Source organism: Xiphophorus maculatus, chromosome 23, assembly GCF_002775205.1.
Source record: "Xiphophorus maculatus strain JP 163 A chromosome 23, X_maculatus-5.0-male, whole genome shotgun sequence".
NCBI lineage: Eukaryota > Metazoa > Chordata > Actinopteri > Cyprinodontiformes > Poeciliidae > Xiphophorus > Xiphophorus maculatus.
This window is the reverse complement of record NC_036465.1, coordinates 23,724,393-23,752,258: the sequence shown is the minus strand read 5'-3', so window position 1 is coordinate 23,752,258 and position 27,866 is coordinate 23,724,393. Positions and strand designations below refer to the sequence as shown.

Genomic DNA, 27,866 nt, shown 5'->3' with positions numbered 1-27,866 from the left:
GATTCAGTTCCGAACAGTTTGAACTGTTGCCAAGGAGCAAGATTGTCCTAGATTAGAGTCCTGGCTGGGATTAACATACTGGGATCTTTCCTCCCACCTTAGAAAGACATGCATGTTTTCTACCTTTAAGTCTGAGTGTGTCTGGTTATTCTGTCTCTGTTATACTCTGATTAACTGTCCAGGATAAACTCTCCTTCCACAACCTTCACCAAATGCTGCTTTTTTTCTTTCTTTTTTATAACGCTACATTGGTCACGTCTTCATATTTTCAGGTGTAGCACCTGACCTACTATATTGGCTCAAACCCATAAGCTGGCGTATCAGACAAACCAGGAATGTATCGTTCCATACCTGAGCCAGATAATCAAAGTAAATTTTTTTTAACCCAGCAGTTTTCAAAGTTTAAACCTTTTTTGATAAAAGCAGCCATAATCAATCGCTGCTTTTAGGTTAGCTTAAGTGGGTTCACATTAAGCAAGAGGACTTGTTTTCGCGCACCTAAGCAACCAATCAGAAATGGTCACACAGAAAAAGGCCCTTTACGTCTGCTGGTATCTGGTGCAAGATTTTCAGTTAAGGCTCATGTCAAAAAGAAGATGATCCAGTCTATAAAACAGATGGGTTTCCATGATTGTGTCCTTTAAAGTGAAAAATAACTTGAATGAGAGCCTTCATGCTGAACTGATGTCCCTATACAATCTCTTCATCTTTACAATTTATTGTCTTTCTCACAAGAAAGGAATGAGATAAGCCCGTCCCTAATGCTGAGGCTAATTTTCCCCTCTGATGTTTGGAAACAGACGTCTTGATGACAATGATGGAGATAAAATTGTTTTCAGCTGATTTCTCCCGGAGATGCAGAGTTTGGATCTTTCTTTATTCAATTTACAGAAAGGTGAGAAGTTTTTTTTTTATTTGACACTCTGCCATAAATGACAGTAATCCATAAGGCCAATTTGTAATAAAGCTCCAGGCACACTTTAACAATGCCTCAAACAGACAAGTGAAGCGGGTTTTTTTTTTTTCTCCACTGACTTGGCAACACCAGCCTTTTAGATAAATCTTTCCTGCTCGCTCTGTCTGAACAACCTCGTAATAAAACGGCGGCGAGGTTGAGGGAAAGACAGAGAGGGGGTGAAATGAGAGCCTGAGGGGCCGGGGAGAATTCACTGCGCAAGAGTTAATGAAGAGCGCGAGGAAGAGCGGGAAGCGAGGGGAGACGGTTAAGTGAGGATGTCAGCGGAGAGCTGAGCTGAAAACCCACACAGTGTGGAGGAAACCCTAAATGACTTAAAAGCGCGGCGAACAACACTCCGCCGGCCGCCGAAACGCAGGTGGAACGCTGCTGACTGCATCTTCAACCGATCCGGCTCGGCGTCCGCGCTAGCAGCATCACCGTGGCTCGCGCCGGTCAAGGGGAAGAACACAATTATTCTTCTTCCTCCTCTTTTCTAAACACACCAAATAAGCTCAGGGATCATGGGGACCGGCTGAGTGCGCGTGTGAAGAGAGAGAGAGAGAGACAGAGAGAGAGCTTGAGGGATGAGGAGGATTCACTCAACGTGAGTTAATGAATTTTGCTGGGATGACATTCAAAAGCTGGATGACCCAGATGGGATTAACAACTTATATATTGGTAATTTTTTTTTTCCACCATAAGAGGGACTGAGAGGAGAAAGACGGGGCGGAGGGGAGGAAAATAATCTCCCGGAGCGCGCACATAAATGAATAGAAATTAAAATGGGAGGTCAGCATATTTACCATCACAGAGGGGAGGCTGCGATTCTGAAAGAACAACTCTGTGTGACTCGTCGTTACTTAATTAAAGTCTTCTGATTGGACTTTTTAAGGCTTGAAAGAAATAAATCTGAAGACAGAAAAAGGGAATTCCTGCTGCTGCGTTTAATCGGTGTACCTTGCACCACTATGTACGAGGCTTCGACCGAGGACAGGTTGGTGATGACGGTGACGTCGTCGTCTCGGCTCGAGCTCTCGATGTCTATGTTGATGGAGCGCTCGATCTCGCGGTGTAGACTCGTCACCATGCCCGTCGGGTACGTCACGTTGGTCAGGCGGCCCTCGCTGTCATACCTGGGGGGGAAAAGGATATGATTTAAAGGTGTTGGCAAAAAAAATTTACTGCTGAAGGAAGTGTTGGTAAAGGTTTTAGATGTAGTATTCAAAGCGAACACTAGGGGGCAGCAGGATAACATGTGAAATTTCAAAGGAAAACTGAACACAGACCAGAGCAGGGCATGCACATTTACTTTAGATCCTCTGCTGAGACTTACTGATAGAATGTTGTCCATCCGGTTTCATCAGCCTTGGTGGCCAGCAGGCCTGTGTTTCCGCTGTAGCCCATCAAAGCCACCTCCTGGCCCATGGCGGACACGCTGCGCAGCCCCCCGGTCGGGTCCAATCCGAGGGTCACCACCTGATTCTCGGGCAGCAGCACCAGCCTGAGCAGGCCGGCTCCTCCTCCCTGTCCTTGGCCGTCTCTCCTGACCTTGACGGTGTTGTTGCAGTTGTCCACCAGCATGACCAGCTCGCCGTCCGAGCCGTAGGTGAAGTTATAAAGGGGCTCCCCGGTCACGAGGCTGACCGTCTGGATGTGAAGCCCCTCGCCGTCAAAGACGTACAGCTCCTGTTCCCTTGGTGACGCCACCTCGTACTGTGCTGACCCAGCGAACCCCACGCTCGAGAGGGCCGGGCCCGGCCGGTTCGCCCGCACCGCCCTGATGCGTATGTTGTTGAGGTCGGCGATGAAGAGGGTGCCGTCGGGGGAGACGGCGAGGGACGTCGGAGAGTTCAAACCCGCGTCGGGGGCGTAGCCGTCGTCGCCGTAGAAGCAGTTGCAGTTGACGTCGTTCTTGCAGTCGCAGTCGGAGGCGGCGCCGGCCAGGAGAGAGATCTCTCCGTTGGTGTTCACCTGAACCCGAACAGAGAACAGAAGAGAGCTGCGTGATCAAACGGAACGTTCTGCCAAAAGCAAAGTTCAGTTTGAGGTAAAGTGAAGTAGGAGTACTGTAATCTGGAAATCTCAGCTTGAACCAGAGGAGCTGCCAGGTTTAGCAGCCAAAAATATCTTGAAAGAAGCAAATTTATTCTAAACCAGCAGGAAAGACAAACAACAGAGCTCAAGGTTTCTCCAGGGCATACCTGTCTGACTCGATTAATCTTCTTCTCGTCTGTCTCAGCGATGTAGAGAGTGCCGGTGTGGGACAGGGCGATGGCTGTGGCACTCTCCAGGGCTGCGTGTATAGCCAGCTTACTGAGGCTGTAGTCAATGCCTGGCACTTGGCAATGCATGGGCCGGCCGGCAATAATGCTCACCTATGGGAAACAACATAAGAAAGATGACTCAGTTATGGGGTTGTAGTAAAATGCAAAAGTATTCATATTCCTTCATCTATGTGTCAGTTTACCACATCACGACCAGAACCATTGTTGGAACTTTATGTGGTAGAAAGGATATTTTGTTTTCAAACATTTTTACAAATACATCCCCCCCAAAATATCTACATATGGGCAGCATTTCATGTATTTTGACATACTGTAGGTCTGAACCATCTCTACCGTTGCACATTTAAAAACGTCACTCCAGAATTGCTCAATCTTAGTCGCTTTGGATGAAGAGTGTCGGTGAACATCAATTTACACGTCTCGTCACAGATTCTCGATTAGATTTGGGTCTGTATTTTGCCCCCCGGAAGTGCCAACACATTAATATGCTTTGATCTAAACCATGCCATTGTAAGTCTGGCTGTGTGTTTTGTGTTGCTGTCCTACTGGGAAGTGAGCCTTTGCCTCCCAGTGTATAGTCAATCTCTATCTTCCAATTAAATGGCAAAGAAAAGTCTCCCCACTGTGATGTTTGTTCTGGAAAAGGTTCTGTTTGATCTCATCTGACCACAGTACTTTCTTCCATGTGTTTGTCCCTTAAAAGGCTTGTGGTAAAGTTTAGGACTTTCTTTTAGCAGGGACCTTTTTACACACTATTAGATGCGGGCAATGCATTTCTTAAGTGCATAACCAATAGTTGTCCTTTTGACAGATTGTTTCTCTGAAACTATTCCAGACTTATCATGGGCTTCTTACCCCTTTCTCTGAGTCATGCATTGATCTCTGTGAAGTACAACTGGTTTGGACGAATATTGAATTTCATGCAGGTTGACTCTATTTATTAAAATATCAACTATACTAACTGTTTGCACTGAATTTTGTTTAGGAGTAAAAGAGTTACAGCAGTAAATAATACATGCTGCTCTTTCTTTAAAAAAAATTCTAATCCATTTATCCTATTCGTCCCACAGTCATACACTTCTCTGTCTCGACTTCTAAAATGGCTGTAATGTCAAACAGTTCAAGAGCTTTGAGTGTTACTACAAAGCACTGTACATCGAGGAAGGTTGAAAGTTCTTGGAACTAATAAAGGGGTTATTTTGCCAATGCTGCAAAACTTGGAACTTTTACTTCTAAATTGGCCCGAGAAAGCCTAATTGGAACAAAATCTTGTCAGGACACTGTGGTGAGTGTTCATCCTTAGGGGCTTCTATGGCCATGTTAGCACAGACCTGGTGGTTCTCAGTGATGCGTAAGATGACATTGTTTTCCAGGACGTAGAGAGAGTTGTCCATGGGGTTCACTGCCAAGTCCGTGGGCCACTCCAGACGGACCTGTTAGGAAGAAACAGAGTATATGTATGTATATATATATGCATGAGACGGTCACTAAAGCCAAGATTGAGCAAAGTTTCTTAATTTTTCTAAGTGACTGCAGACGGGTTCTCTTTCTTCTCATCACTTCATTGATCCATGGACTCCTTAATCCCTCCCTATATCAGTCTCCCCCCTGACCCCCTGGGTTGGCTCGCGTCCACAGAGCCTCACAGCTCAGCACTCAGGGGACGCTACATCATCGTCTATCACGGCCATCAATCACCTTCACTCTCTCCTCACCTGGCTGACGTCCATGCTGGTGTCACAGCTCAGCGGCCGGACGGCAGTTAGATCGTTGGCGCCAAGCAGAGTGGAGATGATGCCATTCTGGTCCACCTTGCGGATCATGGTGGCGTCCACGAAATACATCAGGCCATTTTTATCCACAGCGATGCCTGTCGAGCGCAGAGATGAACACCCCGTGAGTGACGACTCATAACTCAACCCCGGCAGACATTTTAAGTCAATTAAACTCCACTCGGTGTGGCAGCCGAGAAACGGATGGCAGCCCTGGCAGCTGGATCGCTCGCTGCTTCAGCGGATGAGGAGGGATGGGGGTGGAGTGGGAGTTGGAAGGGGGTTAGCGATAGAACGGGCGCTGAACTGTCAAGAAGTGTTCGTTTTCGAGGATGAGTCATCAGGATGCAGAGATGAGCCCGGGCCCCCTCTCAGAGGGCAATTGCGGGTTGTGAGCGGGGTCGTCTGGAGTGGAAAGCGGTTTTTAGTGCACTTTTGCCTGCCCTGCTTTTTCAGTCGGTGCGTTTTTTTTTTAGTGACCTCGCCATCTGTTCTTTCCTCTAGATTTTATTTTTTGCTATTTCCTGAGCACCTTGCTTGTGTGACATGGGGAACACCACATGAGTTGTACACCAAAATAACTTTTAGATGCAATGAGATGTAAAACTGGTGAGTGGCAGTAAAGCATAGACCGTTAAGTATTGGGCGAAATACAAACAAGAGTTTCTGCACAGTCTGGAAAACTATGGATTTTGATTTTAAGGTTTTCTGGATAAATACGTAAAAAGAAATAAGGACAAGGCAAAAATACTATAATTTAAAGACTGTTTTGTAGATTATATGTTTTTCAATTTCTGCCCTTTTTATTACCTTCCTTCTTTGTATTTCCTTTCTTTTTAGCTTTCTATCTTAATACAACCTACTTTTCTTTATTGCATATTTCCTTCCTTTTTTCCTCCTTCTCTCCTTCCTGTCCTAACTTTCTTATATCGTTGTCATTCACTTTTTCTTGCTGTTCTTTCTTGTGCCCTTAATGCTTTAGTCATATTTGTGTTTCCTTACTTCCTTCTGTCTTTTCATTCTTGTATCTTATGACCTTCTTTCTGTTATTCCTCCCATTTCTCTGTGTGCTGCCTCCCTCTGTTTTGTTCCTTTTTTGAATCCGTCCTTTATTTCCTTACTTGTGTCATATCTTATTCTTTAGTTTCCTGCACCCAACACCCGTTCCTCTTCCTTAATACTTTCCTTGCTTTCTTTCTATGTCCTTGCTTCCTCCCTTGGGTTCTTCTTTCCTTTTAAGATTATTGCAGGTTCCACGTTAAAAACATATCAAACTTCAGACCTCTAGATCTCCAAAAGTCTGTCATTTGTAAACGGAAAATATGTAGGAACTGCTTAAAACAGAAAAAAAATTTGACGAACAAAAATGAAGTTGATGTTTGGTTTATGACAGGTAAAAGAGAGCGACTGTTGTCCCTCCCACACACTCAAACATACACATACTGTAGAGTGGAAGCATCCTGCAACCCCACATTACACACTCTGGTGTCGCTGACGAGAAATGTTACAGCGTGACACGTTTGACAGTTTGGTGTCACAGAGTGCCGAGATCCACTGATCCACAAAAATAATTCCATTATAAGTTTAACATTAACCTGGTTTATAAACCGCTTCAGTCTCTGTCCTGCTTTCGTCGAGTCACAAGGCGGTGCTTTCATGTGAAAATATAGGAGGATGTCATTTCTTCTGAACTGAACTACAGATCACTGCATAAGCCAATGTTTCCCTAAGCCAAATCATTTGTGGGGTATTTTTTGAATAAAAAAAATCTAGATTCCTACGAAGGAATGGAATTACTGAAGCAAATATGAAATGAAGATGTTTGTAAAAAGTGGCCAGGTATGGGTTCTACCTTTGGGGCTCATTAGCGTAGCTTCAGTGGCTTTTCCACCGTCTCCGCAGCGCTCGTCGAAGGGTAAGCACTGCTCCCCCGTCCCCGCCACCACCTCCGCGTTGTCCGACAGCAGCCGGCCGCCCGTCAGCGAGCGGACCCTGTAAATCCGCCTGGAGTTGGTGTCCGAGATGAACAGCGCCCCGGATACCGGATCCACCGCCAGGAAGTACTTATGGGTTGGATTATTGCTGAAGGGAGAGGAAATATAATATAACAGGACAGCTTTAGCTGAACGTTTTCAGCTGTACTTTTCAGCTCTTTGCCCACTTCACAAAAAGAAAATGTGGTAACACTTTATTTGAATGGGGTGTGCATAAGACTGACATGACAGTGTCATGAACATGACATAACATCTGTCATGAACATGACGAAGTCTTCATGAATGTTTATGACTGTTGTCATGAAGTGTCATTCAGTAAATAATGCCACTTTTAATGCAAAGTTGGCACTTTTAATGGACTTTTAATTCATCTTTCAAAGCAACGGTTTATGTATTTTCTTGGGATTTTAAATCACAGTCGAATGTAAAGTGTAATAGGAGGTGAAGGGAAAACTAAAAGCGTTTTTCAAATTGCTTCACCCAAAACCTTTGCAATGTTCCACCTGCTGTAACACTTTGTAGAACCACCGTTCCCTACAAGACTTTTATGGTACGTCTCTGACCACATCTAGAACGACTATTACTGCCCAATATTCATTAGAAAAGTAGTTTGACGACAAGCATTTGTGAGCACATAAGTTTTCGATTCATTTAGATTGATCTCTGGACTTTGACTGGAACCTCCACTCCATTCTCAAGTCTTCCAAGTTTCCTTTCAGGATTGTCCTGCGCTTAGCTCCATCTGTCTCCCTGTCAACTTTGACCTCTCTTTGTTACAGTGGTTTTTTTTTTCCAGGTGATGTGTACGGATAATTTCCCATCATACAATTTGAGCGTCGGATAGAAAGCTGCTATTGTCTGAACAGAGCTTTGTCCCCTAATGGCAGACAACAAGTGGGACTTTTTGGAGCTTTTTTGTTGCCCCAACAATGGCTGCCTTCTTTGCTCTTTTTCCAAGAAGGCCCTTTTTTTTCACCTAAGCTGTGGATCCCTGCAGCTCCTCCAAAGATACCGCAGTTATTTTTTGCAGCGCTCAGAACATCCATCGTCTTGGTAGGTTTGTAGTTGTGTCGTACTCTTTTTCTTGTTAATCCATTGTGAGATGTTCAAAGCTTCGGATATTGCTTGACATTTTTAATCCTTCACTGTCTGCTGTGCTCCTAACAAGCCTCTGGGTTATAATACACGTTAAAGACAACTGGTTGACCTCAATTTTAGTTAGGGGTGTTAAGAGTAAAACTACACTAAAACAAAACTAAAAAGCAAGTAAAATTTTCCCTCACAGCTATGCACTAGTTTTTGTTGATATATCACATGAAACAAATATAAAACACACACAAGTTTGTAGTTCTGGTTTGACAAAAATGTGGAAAATGTCAAGGGGTGCAGGCATATTTATTTACAAGACACTGCATGCAGTCCTCAGTATAAGCTATAAGTTTTAATTTCTTGACAGAAGTGTCTCACCTGTGTCTGAAGTCTTTGTTCCTTTAAGAAAGAAGGCAGAAAAACACAAGAGAATGTATATTATTTCACACAATCTGCAGAGAGTTTCCAAAGCCGAAGGTGGTGCGAACGACGAGATTGCAAACATGTAACAGCGCTCTGGAGGAATGGCATCAAGCAGCGTTTATAATGAAGCTCACGACTTCCTATCCGCTAGTTCTCGCCTTTTTAGCCGTCATGCTAAACAACACACATTAGGTGCTAAGCCCTCTTCGCCTTCCGCTTCTTTTCTTCCATGTAACGGGGTCGTGTTGATTTTTTCTTTCTTTCTCACACTTCTCCTCTGCGGGCGTCGGATTTTTACCTCAACTCCAGGATTCCCGTCGTGTTCATCGACGGGTAGACCCGACGCACGAAGTTGAGGTCGCCGACGTACAGGCTGCCGTCGGTGCCCATCGCCAAGGCGACCGGTGCCAGCAGCTTGTTGCCGTCCGCGAGGCCGTTGCAGCTCGGGCACGAGATGCTGCGCCTGCGTCCGTTTCCCATGATGCTCGTGATGACCGGGGGCTGCTCTGTCACAAACACGTTCTCGCCGCTGCCTTTGTGCAGGATACCTGAAAGAAACAAAGGCGCAATAAATAAATCCCACTTTTAATCTGAATGCATTCATTCGGTGTGGTGGAAGATCGGGGGGGAGGGAATCCAATGTTATGGAATAAAAAACAGTTTCTGCTAAAATCCCTAGTGGTACAATTACTTCCGCCCATGCAATCTACTTAAAAAGTTTCCAGGAACTCCTAATTAGTAATCCGTCACTTTCTGTTTCCCTGGGGCATAAATAAGTCATGACACAGAGGCTCATTTCTTTTAGCCACTGCCAAGTAGGCTGGATGAGAACCCATATTTATCTTGCCACACGCAGAGAGCAGGACGGCGAAGGAGGCAAACAAATCTTCAACGCTTACTGTTAGAGAACGGCGGCGTACAGTGGCGTCTGAGAGTCACCGGTTCTCCATGGCGACCGGTGGACGAGATCTACGATGTCTTCCAAACTCCACAGAGTCTTTTATCGAACTTTTTTAGCAAGAAACTCTTAACTCAACTGGAGTAAAACACGATAAATATGTGGAAAAGTAAATCTTGGTGACCGTTAAGTACAGTGAAGTGTCTGTGATGCTGTGGGCCTGTTTCCGTTCCAAAGCAGCCAGGCCATTTTAGAGAACATTTCATTATGAACCCTGGAATCCCATGGTATTTAAAATAAATATCTGCTGGATTCTAACAGAGAACTAAAAATCAGTCACTATTGACATTTGAGTGTGATACGGATCCCAAATATGTGAAAAAAATCAACACAAAATCCTCCTCCTTTCATGGCCATCTCAGTCACCAGACCTAAATTCTGCAGGAAGCCGCTACATGTGAGCCGAAGAGAAAAGTCTGTGGAGATTTGGATGATCTACTTAAAGATTCCTTCCTCTGTACACTCCAACCCAGTGAAATGTTTTTAGCAGAACAGCTGTTGTTTTAAATCAAAAGCATCGGGCTGCCAGCATGCCAGTAAATCTACCCTCAGTAAAAAATAAAAACAACAGTTTTTTATTAACATGCTGCTGGATTTTTCTTACCATTTTTTAGCAAGAGATGATGCTTTTGCAATAACAACCTTTAATTTATATCAAGGAATTGTGCATATCTTTGCCATAAATTTGTTCAACACTCAGATTGATTTACAAAACCTGAAACTGAATATGGCTGGATTGCTTTGCACCGATTCTATCACATATTTTTGCATGTGATTAGGCTTGTCATGATGACAAATTTTTGCCAAACGATAAATTGTGCCAGGAGTTATTGCGAAGAACGATAATATTGTTGTCTTGAGACCATGTTCACATTCTTAAAGATCAACAAACTTTAAAATTTAACTGGATGACACCGTAAGTATCCAAAATAATTAAACAAAACTACAAAAGCAAAGAATAAAATGAATTATGAAACCTCTATAAACAAAAAATGTTGAGACCAAACCACCAGACCGAAGACTTTTGTCATCCAGAAAAGAGAAAAACAATAAATCACGTACATGAAAATGATCTTTTAATTTATTGTGCGATTAGTTGATTTATTGCTTATTGTGACAGGCTTACGTATTATATCCGTTTTTACTTTTTTAAATCTTGTATATTATATTAAAACAAACTCCGAATTGGCACTTCATTAATAAACTAACTCCCTCATGCATGAAAACGACGCTCCTGATTGGCTGTTGAACAGCATTAGCTCGGAAGGAATTTGACTGGGAGAGACAAATGCAAGCACCTCCTGTGAAAACCTTCACTGAAAATAAAAGAGGCATCGTGAAATCTAATGTGAATCACGCGAAGCAACATCCAAGACAAGAAGGCACACAGTGATGAAAACCTGCAACGCAGGCGGGAAGCGGCTCAATATAACCGAAAGACCAAAAAGGAGAGAAACATCGTCTGCAAAGCCTGAAGTCGAGGGTAAAGCCGAGGCGCGTGCGCTTCCACGTACCGCTGCGGGTGTTGAGTATGTGGTGCTTGTCGAGCGACCAGCCGCCCAAATTGGTGGGGTCCAGTTCGTAGCCCTGCAGGATGGTGGTCCTCTTCTCCCAGAGGATCAGGCTCGCACACGACTCGTACTCGTAGCCCACCGACACTGCGTGCGAGACACACACACACACACAAAAAAAGAGACCTTACAGGTATGTAATTATGAGATTAAAAAAAAGAGCAAAAAAGACCAACACTGTGAAGGAAGCAGGAAATATTATCCACCAACTTCATTCGAGCAAACTATTCCGAGTTCATTTAAAAGGTGACACACACACACACACGTACACCCCCCCACACACAAAAAGGCTAGTTAGCGCCCGCACCCAAACCTGTTCTCACACCTAGCTAACACCCTGTCATGTTGATAAAACCTTGTTAATTGGGAAATATTGCCCTGCAGGCTTGGAAAACCTCGAGGCCAGGGTTTGTCGCTGCGGTGAAGACTCCGCTTATAGCAGCACTACGTCCAAAGCCCTGCCCAGAACTCATTTGAATATAAGCAGCAACCGTATGGGAAATAAGTTGAGATCAGGCAGATACATTCAGATTGCTCATAAAGGTGTTTTGGTGGGAGTGTGCATGTGGTGTGTATGTGTGTGTTCCTGCTTGTTAAACAGAAAAGTCTGTTAACACATCAACTCCCTCTTGAGTCACAGTCAGAGTACTATTTCCAGCACATTTTCAGGTTCGCCACAAACAATGCTGATGCGCGGTGCCTTGCAGAAACTCTTCACACCACTTGAACTTTTTTCCACATTATGTCACCTTTCAGCCTTAAACTACAAAGCATTTTTCTACCAAGTATCTACAGAAAGTAGTGCATAAAGAGAGAGGATAATAGTAACAAAAAAACTGGACCAAACTCCAGTCAGCTGTTCTCAACGACTTTCTGAAGAGGTTGTAAGGATGTGGGGATGTTTTTATCAGACTTTACTTCCTTTGATATGCAGCTTCTCCTCATTGGACCTTCAGATCTTATTATATCATTGCTGGATAAATGACAGCAAAAGGAAAGAAGTGCTTAGTTTTGGGGTTGGGAAGATTTGTGAGAGTCATAACTTCGGTGCAAAACTAAAAAAAAAAAACACAAATCAAAGCCAACGAGGCCCTCCCAAATAGTGAAAAAAGAAAATACAAAGACGCACAAATATATCCTGACAAGTGACTCTTCATATCGTAATCATGTTTGTTTTGTTTAATTTGGGCAGCAATTTAATCTTGCTTCCCAATCTTTAGTCCTTTCAAAACCAAAAATCAAATCTGAAACCAACAATCTAATCTGAAACGTGTGGCATGCATCTATGTGCAGTCTTCAACAGGCTTTGTTTGAGATTTTTTTTGTCATCCAGTGAACCCATTAACCAGCTTCATGCTGAAGAAAAGCTTCCACACAGCATGATGTCGCCGCCACCGTGTTTAATACAGGTGTTGTTAGAGTTACAGATGTCTGAAGGTCTGTGACTAAATGCTAATTTAGGTGACTCATGAATAACAACTAGTTGCACTAAATTTTATTGAGGGGCTTACGAACAAAGAGGCTGAATAGAAATACACAGCACATGCTCATATTTTTATTAGAAAAAGTAAAAACAACATAAGGTGTATTCTCTATATTTAGCCACTACTTTGTGGTGGTCTGCTGCGTGAAGCCTGGTCATATACATTGAAGCGCGTGGCTGTAAAATGGCAAAAAGTTACAAACTAACTGCTGCAGGACTGCATCTTCACAGTTTAAAAGAAACAAAACCCGACCTCATCTTCTGCAGGAAAAGCAAAAAAAAGATTTTTTCTCTCCCGTTTTTCTTTTCTTTTCTTTTTTTGACTGAATCCAATTTCCCAAACAGCACGCCTGCCATGCCACTACAGTCCGCAGCGAAGCCCCCGGATGTCCGCGGCTCCCGCGTCTTGACAGTCGTGTTTGGCTGACGGCGCCTGTGAGTGACTGTGACAGCAGAAAGTAATAGCGGCGAGGCTCCCCTGGACTCCTGCTTGCTGCTCCAGTAGTTAGCGGCTAACTCGCCCTGATGGCTAATAACCCTTCACCACAGTTACGGCTGGCTGACTGAACTAAAAGCAGCTTCAACGGAAGAAATAGACGTATGGAAGAGGGGAAAAGGAAGAAAGAAAGAAAGAAAGAAAAAAGAGCCATTTCTACTGTGGCCATGCTGCTGTACTTTACTGGCTTTACTTGCTGTATTATCTCTCCTTCAGGCTTCCTAATTAGCTCCTCTCCTTCCATCACCGCCGGTGGCCCCCTTCATGTTAAACCGTTTAATGTATTCAACGAGTGCCGGGAGAGAGAGAGAAAGAGTGAGAGAGAAAGCCGCCTGTGCCACTCACCGACGGCTTCGGCCAGACCGTAGACCCTCTGCCCGTACGCGTCCGTCTTGTCCCAGATGTAGGTGTAGGCCAAGTTCGGGGAGGCGTGGAACCACTTCTGGAAGAGGTGGCCCTCCACGGCCACCATCAGGTGCACCTTCAGCAGGCCCATCGGCACTACGGCCGGGGTCATGGTGACCTTGAGGAGGGAGCGGTAGCCCTGTGTGCGGGAGCTTAGGTAGCACAGCTTGAGGCCCGTGCCGGGCACCTCGATCTGCTCATGCAGCACCTGGGGAAACAAAAGGGAAAAACCACAGGAAAGAGGGGGGGATTAAAAGGATTAGACGACGGGAGAGTAATGGGGGTCGCGCTTCCAGTGATGGCTGAAGGACAAAGCGAGGGATGAAATAAAGAAACTGGAAAGAAGGGAAGAAATGAAGGGGATGGAGGCTAGGGAGAGGAGGGGAGAGAGCGGGGGGGGAGAGACGATGGAAGTGGGTGGCAGGGAGGTAGGAGCTACAAGAGACAAGTGTATAGAGGAGAGCAGGAGGAGCGCGAGGGGACCAGGAGGGAGATTAGCCGGCAGCCAGAGGTCAGTGGTACTGCACCTGTGTCTCCGGTATGATGGGTTTCTCCCCTGGCTTGGAGCTGAAGAAGGAGGAGAGAGGGGATGCAATCACAACAGGGTCAGGCCTGACGAAGCCGCTCAGATCGCAGCCTGGGATCGTGTTCTCCTCTGTCTTAAGCACCACCGTGTCCATTGCATAAAACTGGCTCCAGGGCAGCCACACGGTGCGCTCCTGGCTCAGGAAGGGCGCACGCTCGAACCGCAGGGTCAGAGAGGCGCCGCCGTTAGCTATCAGGTCAAACCTGGAGAGGTTCGTGAAAACAGGATGGGAATGAGGCACAGATGGGGAGCGCTGTGGTTGTGGTGAACAGTCATCTGAGCTCAAAAACAAAATCGGGGGTTTTCTTCTTCTTCTTTCAATATAGTTTGAGAAAATCGACAACAAACAGACCTGAAATGGAGACCTAGTGTTGTTTTGAAAGGCAACAAAGTCAGCTTGGACTAAGAAGAGACAAAAGAAAGTAGAGACCGAGAGATGGCTTTAGTCTAAAAAGTTAAAAATGTGAAGTTAGAAGACTATATAGAGTGAAACAAGCATTTTGTCAAAGCTATAAAAAAAATCTGCAGGATGACAGGTATTAGGGGAAAAAACAAAAAAGGTCGTACACATTTCTACTGGGAAATATCGAGAGCTTTCAAGAGTCTGGAACTGCTGAAAGAAAACCGGCGCCCAGACAGAAACCAGGCCGGACAGAGAGGTTAGAGCACATGGTCATTCAAGTAACAAGTCCATGAAACTAATCACTGCTGCTGCTCCTGCTGCTGCTGAAACGCAAGCTGTGGCAAGATGTTAGCACGCTGTCGGCTGCGTCTGGAAGGAAACACTGGGAGGAAAGGAGAACGGGAACACGGACACAAAACAACAGTGCAAAGACGGGCACAGAAGCATAGTCTCCAAAAACAAGAGTTCCTGCAGAGGGAAGAGAGAGACACGTGAGACAAGAGGACTTTTCTCTAAAGCACTCTGAGCCGTTTACTGCACGAAATGTGCTGTACAGATAAATTTGCCTCGCCTAAATGAGCTCATAATGATTTTACGTCATAAAAGCCCAGATTTCTAATTGAAGTGCATATAATTGTTACCTACAATGCAAAAAAGGGGAAAACCTTACCAAGTGTTTTTAGTGCAAATATCTTTGTATGGTTGAAATAAGACAAAACTAACCAATAAGTAGATGTTCAGCAAGATATAGGAGCTTGTTTTAAGTCAGTAATTCCTTAAAATAGATGAAAAATGACTAGTTCCACTGGCAGATGTTTTCACTTATAACATGGGAAAAACATCTTATTAGTGAAATTATCTACAAATAGAAGTAGTTCTTTTTCATCACTATTATGGAATTATTGACTAAAAACAAGTTCATGTACCATTAAGAACATCTACTTATAAGTTAGTTTAGTCTAATTTTAAGTGTACTAAGATATTTATACTAGAAGCTGAACCAAAAACAATTAAGATTTTTTTTTTTGCTATGTATTTATTTTCTCATAATATATCGATCAGATATTTGCTGTTTTCCCAATAGAGACTGTTTTCTTACTACCTGAGTCTTAAGTATCCTAGTCTCCTCATAAGATCAGTACTCTAATCCAGTATAATCCAATCTAATCTAATCTAATCTAATCTGGTCACACTGACAATGTGAGGTAGATTCCGGATTTGAACGGCGCTGCTGTCGTACATACATTCCGTCCTGCCGCGTCAGCGTGTATCCGTAGTGTGGATAGTTGACAAAAGACACGTTGACCCCCACCAGTGGGGTTCCGTCTGTGGTCAGCACCTGACCCCGGATGAGGGACGCCAAGCTGGACGGGGGACAAGAAAGGGACAGAGTGAGGAGGGAACCTTCACCCCCCCCCATCCTTACACTCCCATTAATCTGATTGGATTAGCACGGCTATCCTTCAATCATTCAATTTACTCCACCACTTGCTGCTCTGGTCCTTCCTCTACTCGTTAATTATGCACAGTCAGCGGCCCCTCTCCTCCCCCCAGCCCACCACTCCGTGTGTCAATCACAGAAACAAACGGTGACGCTGCGAATTAATACGTGTGTGCACGCAGAATAACCTCTAAACATTTTTTATTTATTTTTCTTTTACTTTGATGTGTTATTCCCACTGTTTTAATCCGCGGATAAGAATCAGGACCACGGACAGCGCTTCTACTCCACTCATCAGCGAGATCAGCGAGAGGTTTCTGTTTGATATCCGAACGACGGAGCGGAGAGTGTCGTTTCCATGTGGCACAGCTATTCACTTTCATGTCTGGCCTTTTAAGAGAGTCACTGTTGTAGCCTTGATCTCGCTGATGAAAAGTCTTTTCATCCAAATAATTAATGCTGACAATAAAGAAAAAAGAAATGTCTAAATAACGCGATGCTCGCCATAGCTGTGGGCGGTTATGCAGCGCCTTGTACAAACGACCCACAAGCTCTAATGGGTCTTATTAGGATTTTTACATAACAGGAGAAAAAAAAGTGGATAATTAATAGTCCACTTTTGGTGACTTCAGCTGCAATTTGTTGCGCCTGGTTTAATGACAACATACTTTTCAGATATTTATTTTCAAAAAAAGCTATGTATTCACATTGTGTGGAATTTCTGTTTCATTAAATAAAATCCCTCAAATATACATTAGAGTTTATGGTTGTAAGGTGACAAAATGCTAATTAGTTCACATGGCATGGATATTTCTGCAAGACACTATATAGAGTGTCAGTATATAATATATTATATAACTCGTATATATGTAACTTGTGATAAATTAAGTTTGATTTTCCAAATTTGTGGAACATAGCAACCTCGAAAATGTGCTTTTTACTGGGCCTGTCGTGATAAGCAATAAACCGATTAATTGCACAATAAGTTTATAAACACAATAATTTCCATTTGCATGATTTAACATTTTTCTCTTTCTGCCAAAACCTGGAAGACAAAAGTCTTCAGTCTTCAGTCTGGTGCTTTGGTCTCAACTAATAATTATTATTATAATTTTTTTTTTTGGAAGGACAATTTGGTTTTCAGAGACTTCTTGACTTACTTTACTTTGTTATTTTGTTTATTTATGTGCTTATTTATTTAGGATATTCCAAATGTGTTTTGGTTTTTCCAGTGTTAAACGTTCAATAGAATCTAAGGTTCATTGATCTTTGAGGACGTGTTTTTACATTACTATGCCGTTACCATTGCATTGCTTGAAAATGGTCTCAAAACAACAATTATATTGTTGATTGCAATAACTTGAGACAATTTATCGATCAGCTAAATTTGTTATCGTGACAGTTCTACTTTTTACATACTTGGTTTTAAGCTGATCACTTTCTTTTGGTGAAGAAAAGAAAGTAGAAATAGCATAAAATATTTTTATCCCCTATTTTTAGCATGAAAATAGGAGATTTTTATACTAATAAAAATCTCCTATTTTCATTAGCATTAGCATGAAGCAAAAAATATTGCCTTTCTGCCACTTATTGGGGCTAAACATATTTCGCTTGGGCTCCCTGCCGTACCTGGAGTTGAACGGGTTTTCCCCGGGGATGATGTGGGTGCTGTCCCGTCCCACCAGCATCTTGACGCGGTCGTAGAAAGATCTAACTCGAGGCTGGGACATGGGGTTCTGCTGGATGACCAGCAGGGGGTCCCGGGAGCCCCGGCACAGGGGGCTGTTCTGACAGGGACTCTGGATGCAGCAGTCTGGATCCATGCAGTCCGTCAGTCCGTCTGAAAGAGGGGCAGAGGGAGCCGTGAGGACGGCAAAGAGCATTAAGCTTTCATGAATCCTTCGTTAAATATTCTTGTAATCTAACGCTGGTCTCTCTGCTAAAAAAAAAAAAAAAATGTTTACGTTTGTCGTCTCTAGAGACGACGCCTCTCCTGAGATCTCTATCTTTGACCCATTTCTTTTGTCATTTATTTATTTTCTCTCTATCATCCATTCTTTTTCTCGATATCTTTATTTATTTATTTTCCTTCTTGTAGGGGCACTTACGAACCGCTTCACCGCAAAATTTTCTACCGCCGCTCTTTAATTCACCTCCTTCGTTGTCCTTGTTGTCAGCGCAGGAGGTTTCCATGGCAACGCTGCAGCCGGGGCCCCTCCAGCCTGTCTGGCACTCGCAGTGCCAGCTCTGCTGACCCATGGTGCACTGGCCGTTCCCGTTACACAAGTTGGGACAGCCGTCTGGGTGAAGACGACAGGAGGAACAAGGGGTTGAGGGGGGGAGAGGTAGGAGAAGAGAGAGACAACAGAAGGATACTTGTTTCATAATTAACGACACACGGATGAACAACCGTCGAGATGCCGGCTGGTTAGGAATCCGTTTAAGTCAGCGGGTCAGGCTTTTACTTTTTTTTTAAAACTTACGTCTTTCGTTGCGGCTCTAAACCGAAAGGAACGGCTGCTAATGTCCGTCCGTGTGCGGACCGAGGTGGATAGATGACTTTATTCGCTTACTGGATGGCACCCCACCCGATCATCACTCTCCTTCTCCCTCTATTTATGATTCAGTGTGGGTAATGGGATTCTGATGGCCTGAGAGTAATGCTTTCTCATGAGAGAATGAGATTATGTTTGACGGTGTGTGTGTGTTTGTGCGTGTCTGAGCGTTGGGGTGCATGTGTGTGTGTGCAGTCTATGAACTAATAAACCTTTACTTAAGCTTATGCAAAAGAACCCCCTCCATCCCCTCCGCCCCCACCGCAGAATCAGAGGCCCGAGAGCCAAGCAAGTCTGGAACCAGCAAGGCGAGAGCTCTCCAAACTCAACAGTGACTTTGAGGCAAATAAAGAAGGCAATTACAGAGGACAGTAATATCTTCCTCATAGTCACACTATCTGCTATGCTCTGGTTTTAATAGAGGACAAATATGGAAATTATATTTCATCACAAGACACTCTATTAGAAGAAGAAATGATACCAAAAGCATGGGCTTATTCTTCTTCTTTTTTTTTTTCCTTTTTAGTTCCTGCTCAACTTGGTTAAGCATAAAGACTGAAATCAGGTGAAGCACCACTCTGGATGTAACGTATTAGAATGCTATTAAAACACAAATCAGAAGTGTAGCTGGGGAAACTTTGTAGATTTAATCAATGGTACGTTGGGGACCGTTTGTTTTACCCTCTGCAGTAACTCCTTTGACTTCTGTTACTCTCTGCAGGTAAACCAGAAGAAAACATCACGAGATGTTAACTCAGTGTCCTGCATGTAATCGGTCTTGTTTGTGCTATATCGGGCGGGGTTGTGTTGAGCAGTTTTAAATAGTCAGCAAGCAGAATCGAGAACAATGCCGCCTTTGATTTACCGCAGCAGTTACAAGATGGAGAGCCAATGGGATTTGCTCAGTCACAATTACTGTAAAACAAAATCCAAACTACGCAAAAATACTTAAAAGATCATTTACTCAACAGATCAATGAAGCTTCAAGGTTGAATTATTTTAAATCAAATGTCAAACTTGATGTCCGGCCTGCCATCGCATTTCATGTGGCCCTCTAAACTCCATAGAGACGCATAAATAAAACCTTTAAGGTAACAGTCGTGTGCATACATGTTATTTTATCAGATCAAAGAAGCTTTTCAAAATTCAAATTGAAAAATACTGTATTGATCACAAAGGGAAATTACGTAAGTCATCTTTATATTGCCAAATTACATCAATCAATTTTTTTAGTTCACATAAATTCACGCAAATCAACTGATCCCCGCACCTTTTTGATCTAATGCGTAATTGAGTTTAATGCAAATTGTTTCTAAATTAGCTCAACAAATCAGTGATTTGATAAAAAAAAAACCAATAAAAAAAACCCCATGAAATCCTGAACAGACTCATCAGTCTGAGAAGATGTTAAACATTATTTAACTTTAAGAAGTACTTATCGATTCGCTTTAATACTTTAATGTAATTTAACATTTAATAACAAAATCTAATATTTTAATATTAGATTTAATATTATTAATAGAAACCCATTAAGCTATTTTAACAGCTCAACGGGTTCCTATCAGTTCGTTCTGACACAACCGGCCCTTTGTGCACCTTCGCGATGTTGATATATCCCAGAATGAAAAGAAGTTTGACTTTCTTGTTTTAAATGAACATTTTCTATCTTAGAGCTCTGTTAGTACATATCTGTTTGCTTGATACCGAAATAATTACACTACTAATAATCCCTGAGATTATTTAGGACTTCTCTACCGGAGTTCAAATAATGCCTAAAAAGCAGTCTGCAGAAGCGGCACTTCAAAAACCAAGCAATCCTTTTAAAACAAACTTGCTGTTCTTCACCTTGAGCACTTTTATGGCTTTGGCAAGTCTCTTTCTCCCTGTTTTTAGTCTATATGCTAATCTAAGCAGCCTAACTGCTGGCTCCAACTTGATGCAGACAGATATGAGATTGCATCAATGTTTCTGTCGAACTCGTGGCAGCGTATCAGCTAAAGCATATCCCCAAATGTTAATTTAGTCAGTCAAGATTAGTCATGTATTAATTTCACTTGGCTATGTCCGTAGAGGACCTGCTAAATGACGTGAAATAAATACTCGGAGCTATGAAAGCCCAACATGAAAGTGTTTAAGTTCGGTTTAATAATTTGACTGCAGGCCCAGACAGCAACAGACAGAATTTTTTTTTTTTTAAATAAAAGAAAGCTTTCAATACTTGCTTGGCCTGTCTAAATCAAACATTTTTACCACTGCGCATTTCCCTCATTAGAATTTTTCAAGGACAGATGTGACACAATGTCAATGTTTTATTTTTTTTTCCCCCTTAAAAAAATAATAGAGCCCTAAACAAACTTGTCATAGTGATTTCCTCACCAATAAATGAAGGAACGGGACGCAGCACTCCAAAGTCCACCCATGGGAGATGAAGTGCACAGACAAGGTTGACTGATAAAACAATACACACATGCACAAAACGCACTCAACTCACACACACACACACGCACACACCTGGGAGATATGACCCGGCATTTCTCACTCTGCGGCGTCGCGCCCGCCACCGAGCGAGGACGGACAAAATAACCCAGTGAGAGATTATGAATATGAAATGCTTTTTGCCGAGTCCTGCTCAGTAGATTAATGAACATATTTTCACTCAAGTTGCGCTGCAGGATTTTGCCCTCCGACAAATCGCTGCATCAATAAAGCCATGGATTATGAATACAAATAGCGCAATCTAAACCAAGGCAGCGGCTAAATTAACAGGAGTTTCACCCCGACTGGCGTTTTATCACGCCTCAAACCGGCCGGGGCGGCTGATGGGGGAGGCGAGTGGGCGGGGGAAAGTCAAGAGAAAAGGGGCTTCACCGCCATCTTGTTTTGTGGGGTGGCAAGGCCCGGAGCGGCTCCAGCCGAGTTTTCAGCTCAAAAAGAGGAATCAAATCAAAGGTTTTATCTTTAATTATTAGCATTCTCGGCATCAGGGGACTGCTCATGATGGCGCATTAACAGTCAGGCTGGAATAGATTGTCCCCGAGTATTGAGCTCAGGGAACAAAGGCAGTTAGCAGTGATTGCCTGTTAAATGGAGTTGCCATTTAAAGCAGCCAAATACTTATGAAGCACCCGGACAGGACAATCCATAGCGGGCATTGATTGGCTTGCCTGGGCAGGCCTCGCATAAGGCTCCTCTCTCTTTAATGTCAGGACCCAGTCAATACTCCCCCCATACTAAGTAGAATAAAGTGGGATTTCAGAAACTATTAAGCCCACCCTCCTCAGTAATGTAGTTGGACTCTGATGAAATCCCCTTAAAAAGGAGAAGAAATTGCCTTGGGTTATGGGTCAGCACACACACGAGCACACACACACTTGTTTGGTATGCAGTATCTGTGGGACTGGATGATGGGGTATATAACTGGATAGATATTGTGTGAGAATGAAGGGGGTGATTGAGGAAGAGAAAGGCTAGCAGAGAAAAGAGTGAAGGAGAAGAAAGAAACTAAGTCGAGACGTTGTAGTAAAAAGTTGCGGTATCCCCCCCCACAGTCCCTTTGCGCCCAACTCCGTCTGCTCTAAAGGTCACCCAGTAAAAGGTTACTGCTATAAATCCACCGTCGCATCCCATAGACGGGCTGGCTAACTTCTAAAACAAACCTCCGCTCATCTACTTCTCTTGTCCTTAATAAGCTACCCTAAGAACCTCAGGAATGTCCCTTTGTGTTTTGTTTCTGTTTTTTTCCCCTCCGTCGTCCCGTGTCCTGCTCCATCTTTAACCCGGCAATTTACCTTTTTCTCTGAGCTGGCTCTTCATAAAACAATGAGAGCTGTTCCATTAAGTGCAGAGGGTTGAGAGGACACTCTCAACGTTGCTCCAGGGACCCGTGCTGTCAGGCAATCTGTGCCGCTCCGCGCAACCTGACGGAGGTTCAGCTGCGGGGCTATCTCATAAGCATTCTCGCTGAGAGAGTGTGAGAAAAGTCACTCTGGACTCGCAGTTTTCTCTGTTTGCCTCGATTTCTCGACCTTACGCTGTTGCTCCGAGTATCCCTGTGTGTGATCTGACGGACTACGTAACCTGTAGTTTTTCCTGCTTCAACCTGGCTTGATGAAACAAATCGAAGGGCTGGAATTAACGCCAACGATGCGAGCCGACACACATGCAAGTGGGGAGAATTTATTAGCCGCTCCACCATGGCTGCTGCCACAAATACTCAAAATGTAAACACACACACACACACTTAACAGCTCTGCAGTTTTTTTTTTTTTTTGACACCACGTTAACGCTTTGCATCAGTGACCTATGAAATTTACCAATTACCTCAAAAGTTCGCCACGACTTTGATCGTTTTCTCCTTATGTGTGAAGCACTTGTGTTTACGCGATACAAGGCTGGAATAGCTGAGTGTTTGGTGCTTGGTTTGTTCAGGGTTTCACACTGGACACACAAGTGCGTCTCAATACGTTTGAGTATCATTGAAGAGTTTATTTACGTCACTAACTTAATTCAGAATGTAAACCTCATTCATACTTTACAGTTCCACTGCGTATTTCAGCTTATTTTGGTCATTATGGCTCATAGCTAGGAATATTCTTTTTAGAAAATTACCTAAGACCTTTAAAGAAAACTTTTTGGCCTACAAAATCAGAGGGATTATGGCTGATTTAATAGGTGCCCCAAATAATTGATTCTCTCAGGCAGAACGTGAGAACCAAATATTGTTGCAAAAGAAGTTGGCTACGCACACGGTGGTGTAGCCTAGCTCATTATGGGAAAGTTTTGTGGAAGGAAAGAATGTGCCCATTTAAAAGTTTGAGTTAGATTCATCGGGTATAGGCTGTGCTTCAAGACTCACCATACACAAAAGTAACAAGGACTTGAGCCATAAATGTTCAGTTCCTTGTGTTAAGTCAATCCCAAAGTAGAGACAACATAAGACTTGTCATAGCTTAGCAAAGGAAAGAAAATAACTTAACTGTTGCTCAGTGGTCTAAAGCAATCTTTTCAGATGGAATTAAACGTTGCAGAGTGGGGAAGCACCAAATTTGAGCTGCTCGAGGTCCAATGCGACATCCCCACTGTCAGTAATGATTTGAGGAGCCAAGTTATCCGCTGGTGTTGATTGGTCCAATAGTAGAAGGACCAACACAAGTCAGTGCAGCCACCTGCCAGAGTCTTTTAGAGTACTTCATGCTTCCCACGGCTGACACGCTTTACTGAGAGAAGGACTTCACACCTTCCACCTGGTTTGATCACCATGTTTTCACCCTACATGCCAAAAACAACAATATGTTCAGTTCAGAGACGATGAACCAAAAAATTGAGAAACAGCAGACCCAACAATGCAGACAAGCTCAAAGCCTGAGCTTGTTTACAGCTGATAGCCTTAATGCTCATTGATTGTGGGGCCTTGATTTTCCAAATGAAATGCAAATTTCGCTTTTATCTGAAAAGAGAACTTTGGATCACTGAGTTCAATCCCTTTTACTCTTTAGCCCCCGGTAAGATGTTTCTGAACATCTGGTTCAGACGTGGCTTGACATAAGGAATGCTTCAGTGGCACCAGATGTTCTAGAGACTTCTGCACGTGCTCTTGAATCAGAAGCAGAAGCAAGTATGATAGAAGCAGCATTCAGCTTCTAGGCACATTAAATCTGTAACAAACTTCAGCAAAACTTAAATTAAGACTAAAAACTCACCTGTTTAGAGTTACTTTTGAACCAAGATAAATGGAACATTTGACGTGTATTGATGATTCTAATGATGACACGTGTATAGATCATAATCTGATATGATATATGTTATATGTTGTGTTTATGATGGGTTTTTACAATATAAAGCACTTTGAAATGCTATATTGCTGATGTATGCTATACAAATAAACTTGATAGATTGACTGATTCGATTACTACAACTGCAGTCCAGATGTTTGAATCTCCCACAAACTCTTTAGTGGGTTTTAATTACCTATGTTCAAACTTTTTCTTTCCATTTAGCTTCCCATTGGATTTGGCACCATGTGAACAGCTGGCTTCCTTAGCAACCACCTTTGGCTTCGTCGCTGTGTAGGTCAGCAGTCTTCCCAATGATTGTTGAGGCCATAAAACAACATTTCCACAAAGTCTTTATTATTCGTCTCATATAATTCCCACAGAAGCTGAATTTTTGAGGTTTTTTTATTAGCTATGAGCCATAACTATCAAGTTGAAATGAAACGAACACTAAAACTATATCGCCCTGCGTGTAATGAATCCATACAACATCTGAAGTTCACGTTTTGAATTGAATTACTGAAATGAATTGGCTTCTTAACGACACCCCAACGTAATGAGATGCACCCGTACCGGGGGGTGGACACACGCCCCACACACACATGCACAACCACACACCCACGGCACAGCCCCCCTCGGCACTTTCGGGACCACCACACCAGGGCTCTACGGTCACCCCACGACACACGAAGGGCTCAATGACAGCTTGGACCCCGCTGCAGTGCACTGCGAGAAAACAAAAGAGGGGTGGGAGAGGGGTAGTGCACCGCACGGAGGGGAGTCGTCATTGAGGCAGGCACCTCTGGTCTACCACGGACAGATAAGCACCACAGAGTCTACGGAGCCAAGCCAGGCCAATGCAGCAGCTAGCTTCTACCACCACAGGCTAAGAAACAGAAACACCAGAGTCAGATACGGTACCTGCTTTGTCAACCATGCTCCCATGGTCTGCAGTGGGAGAAAACGTGCAGAAGGTAAATGTCGGGAGGGAGAGTATGTTGTCTTTCTATTATTATTATTTTTTTTGCTTTTAATTTTAAAATAAATGCAAGCAACATCATGCAGAGCTGAAATACAGAACAGGCAGGCTGCAATAAGTTAACACTGAGGATGTCTGGTGCTGGTGAAAGTGTGCTTTTTGCGCTCAAGCTGAGGCCTGACAACTCTTTCATCTCAGGCTGATGCTGCAGTCAAAGCTGCCCTACTTTCTGATAGGGGGGTGGGATGGAAACGGGGAGATCATAAACCGCTATTCCCCCGTGCATATGTATGTGCTGGGGCGTGCGTGCGTGCGTGTATGTAGGTGTGTGTTTTGGTGTTTGTTTGGCGGGCTGCAATCACAGCGCCTCTGGTGACAGGGGAAAGGAGACTTTGTGTCTCGGAGTACTGTGGAGGAATCAAAGGGATCTGGCAGTCATCCATCCAAAGTGACATTGATGTCAATATGAGACAGTGATTGACTGACAAAAAAACACACACACACACACATGCACGCACACACACCCTACGATGACTCTGCACACACACGTACCCACGCGGAGAATCTGAGAGTTATTTTTTTATCACAGTATGTTGCAGAGTTTTGCCTTTCATAACACAACTTTGGTTTTTCAAAGGCCATAGAAGAACTAAAACTCCTGGGTGTGCAGTTGAGAAGCAGACTATAAACAACTAAACCCTGCTCTTTTGTAATCCTCCCACCCTCACTCCTCAGAAGTTTATTCCTCTCCGCTTCGTTTCACCCGCCCCTCTCTACATCAGCCTTCTCCTTGAATTCCCTGTAGCTTTTGCTTGCGCCTCCACCTCTCATTTCCAAATCCCTCTAACAAAATGGAAGGAAAAAAAAAATAATAAGGAAGCTGCCACTTCAGTCTGACTGGATGTTTTCTGTGTTCACCCACGGTGTTGGAACAGACCAAAACAACCCCCCCAAAAAACAAAAAACAAAACAAAAACAAACACACACTCTTGGGGTGAGGAGGTACAGGAAACACCTACCGATGGTGCAGTGCTCTCCGTTCCAGCCCTGGTGGCACTGGCACTTGCCGTCCTTGCAGGTCCCGTGTTTGATGCACAGCGGGTTGCAGACGCGTTGGTCGCAGCCGGCCCCGGTCCAGCCTTCCTCGCAGCGACACGCCCCGCCCATGCACACGCCGTGGGTCCCGCAGTCGACTGAGCAAACCTCTGGAAGCGGATGAGACAAATTTGGGTCGCACACGCACAACTTTTCAGGTTGCATTTTGTGCATTACGATGTTTTTTTTTTATTATTTTGATCATGAGTCTTTTCGGCTACCCAGAACAGAGCTGGAATTGACGCCCTATGAGACAGCGGTCACCAAAACCAAATTCATTTCTCCTTTCTTCTGTTTTTCAATGAACATAGGGGGGTAAAAAAAAGAACCCTAAAATGACCTCAAAAAGAGTCAAAAATAAGCCAAGTTAGCTGCTGATTCAATCTCCCGTCCCGCACCTTTAATCAAAATGGGCGACAATATCTTTAAGATAACATTTCATGTTCCAAGCCTCTTGTCTGCGATGTCGCAGGCAGCGGCGGTGCGTGCAGTGAGATGTGACGATTCCGTCTGTGTGCTCGGGACCCCCCGGCGAGCAGACGTTTTGATACACGTCTGCGGAGGAGTCCCGCGGTGGCAGACGCTGCTGTCTGTGTTAAAGTTAAGCAGTGCCGCTCGCGACGAACGTCGGGGAGCTCTGTTTGTGAGAAGCGAGCGGCGTTCTCACGCTGCCGCCGAGGACCAGGCAGCGGCATCTGTTTCAGTGGAAGCTTTTACCGCTGGCTTTATTGAGAGAGAAATGTGGCTGCTTTCCCAAAAAAGAAAAAAAAAAAGTACAGTGCCTTTATTGTGTGACAAACCAGCAAAAAATAATTATAAATTTTACATATATAAATCTGAAAAGTGTGGCATGCATTTGTAGTTAGCCCGCTGTACTCCATTGCCTTAAATAACATCCAGCGGTTTATTTATTGCAGTTGTTTGAGGTTTGTCTCTGCTAGCTTTGCGTAAGCTTATCGCTTAAACTGGATCAACATTTCAAATGTTTCCATGTATTCTTAAAGGGATGGTGTTATCTACTTTGAAGGCTCATAGTGCCATTGCATACCACGATCAAGTAACTGTGCTATAATAATGCTGTCTATGAGGAACCTGACTTTTTACAAGCTGGAGATCGCAATTTGACATCTTGAAATTGGGCCTCTGTCTCTTTAAGAAGCACCTGAGCTCAGCTCAGTTCCACCAGGTGTTTGCTAATCGCTGCTGCTGCTAGTCTGGAGGAGCTGAGTGACAGATTCACAGAGGACGGGTGCTTTGTGAGGTATGTCATCTTTCTATGAAGAATAATATTATAACATAACATAACATTGATTTTACTTAATACGTAATAAAGTAATGGGATTCAATGGGATTTGACTAGGTCATTATAACACAAGTATAAGTGTGGAACGGATTAAATCTAATCAGTTCCACAGCAGCTCAAGCTGTGTGATTTGGGTCAATGTATTGCTGGAGGTTGAACCTCTACTTCAGTCTCAATTCTTTTACAGCTGGTGAAGAAAAACATCCCCACAACATGATGCTGCCACCACCATGTTTCACAGTCAGAATATGTTTACTGTGACGCATTTACCTACAAGTGTACTCTTTGTAGTAATTAAA

General features: G+C 43.7%; 1 protein-coding gene across 6 annotated transcripts in view; it reads right to left on the bottom strand.

Annotated features, from left to right (window-relative positions):
• The window catches only part of tenm2 (teneurin transmembrane protein 2), a 282,223-nt gene that overhangs the window by 9,241 nt on the left and 245,116 nt on the right, over positions 1 to 27,866 (bottom strand). For 5 of the 6 annotated variants that reach the window (XM_023328525.1, XM_023328527.1, XM_023328528.1 and 2 more), the window contains 16 exons: positions 26,189 to 26,374; positions 25,112 to 25,138; positions 18,018 to 18,164; positions 17,494 to 17,704; positions 15,668 to 15,787; positions 13,962 to 14,223; positions 13,375 to 13,642; positions 10,994 to 11,137; positions 8,820 to 9,069; positions 8,477 to 8,497; positions 6,868 to 7,097; positions 4,959 to 5,113; positions 4,575 to 4,676; positions 3,160 to 3,333; positions 2,292 to 2,929; positions 1,916 to 2,091 (listed from right to left, as the gene is read on the bottom strand). In XM_023328525.1, the coding sequence (XP_023184293.1) occupies positions 1,916 to 2,091; positions 2,292 to 2,929; positions 3,160 to 3,333; positions 4,575 to 4,676; positions 4,959 to 5,113; positions 6,868 to 7,097; positions 8,477 to 8,497; positions 8,820 to 9,069; positions 10,994 to 11,137; positions 13,375 to 13,642; positions 13,962 to 14,223; positions 15,668 to 15,787; positions 17,494 to 17,704; positions 18,018 to 18,164; positions 25,112 to 25,138; positions 26,189 to 26,374 (3,111 nt within the window). The remainder of the gene's footprint in view (positions 1 to 1,915; positions 2,092 to 2,291; positions 2,930 to 3,159; positions 3,334 to 4,574; positions 4,677 to 4,958; positions 5,114 to 6,867; positions 7,098 to 8,476; positions 8,498 to 8,819; positions 9,070 to 10,993; positions 11,138 to 13,374; positions 13,643 to 13,961; positions 14,224 to 15,667; positions 15,788 to 17,493; positions 17,705 to 18,017; positions 18,165 to 25,111; positions 25,139 to 26,188; positions 26,375 to 27,866) is intronic. The other variant, XM_023328526.1, reaches the window with a different exon arrangement.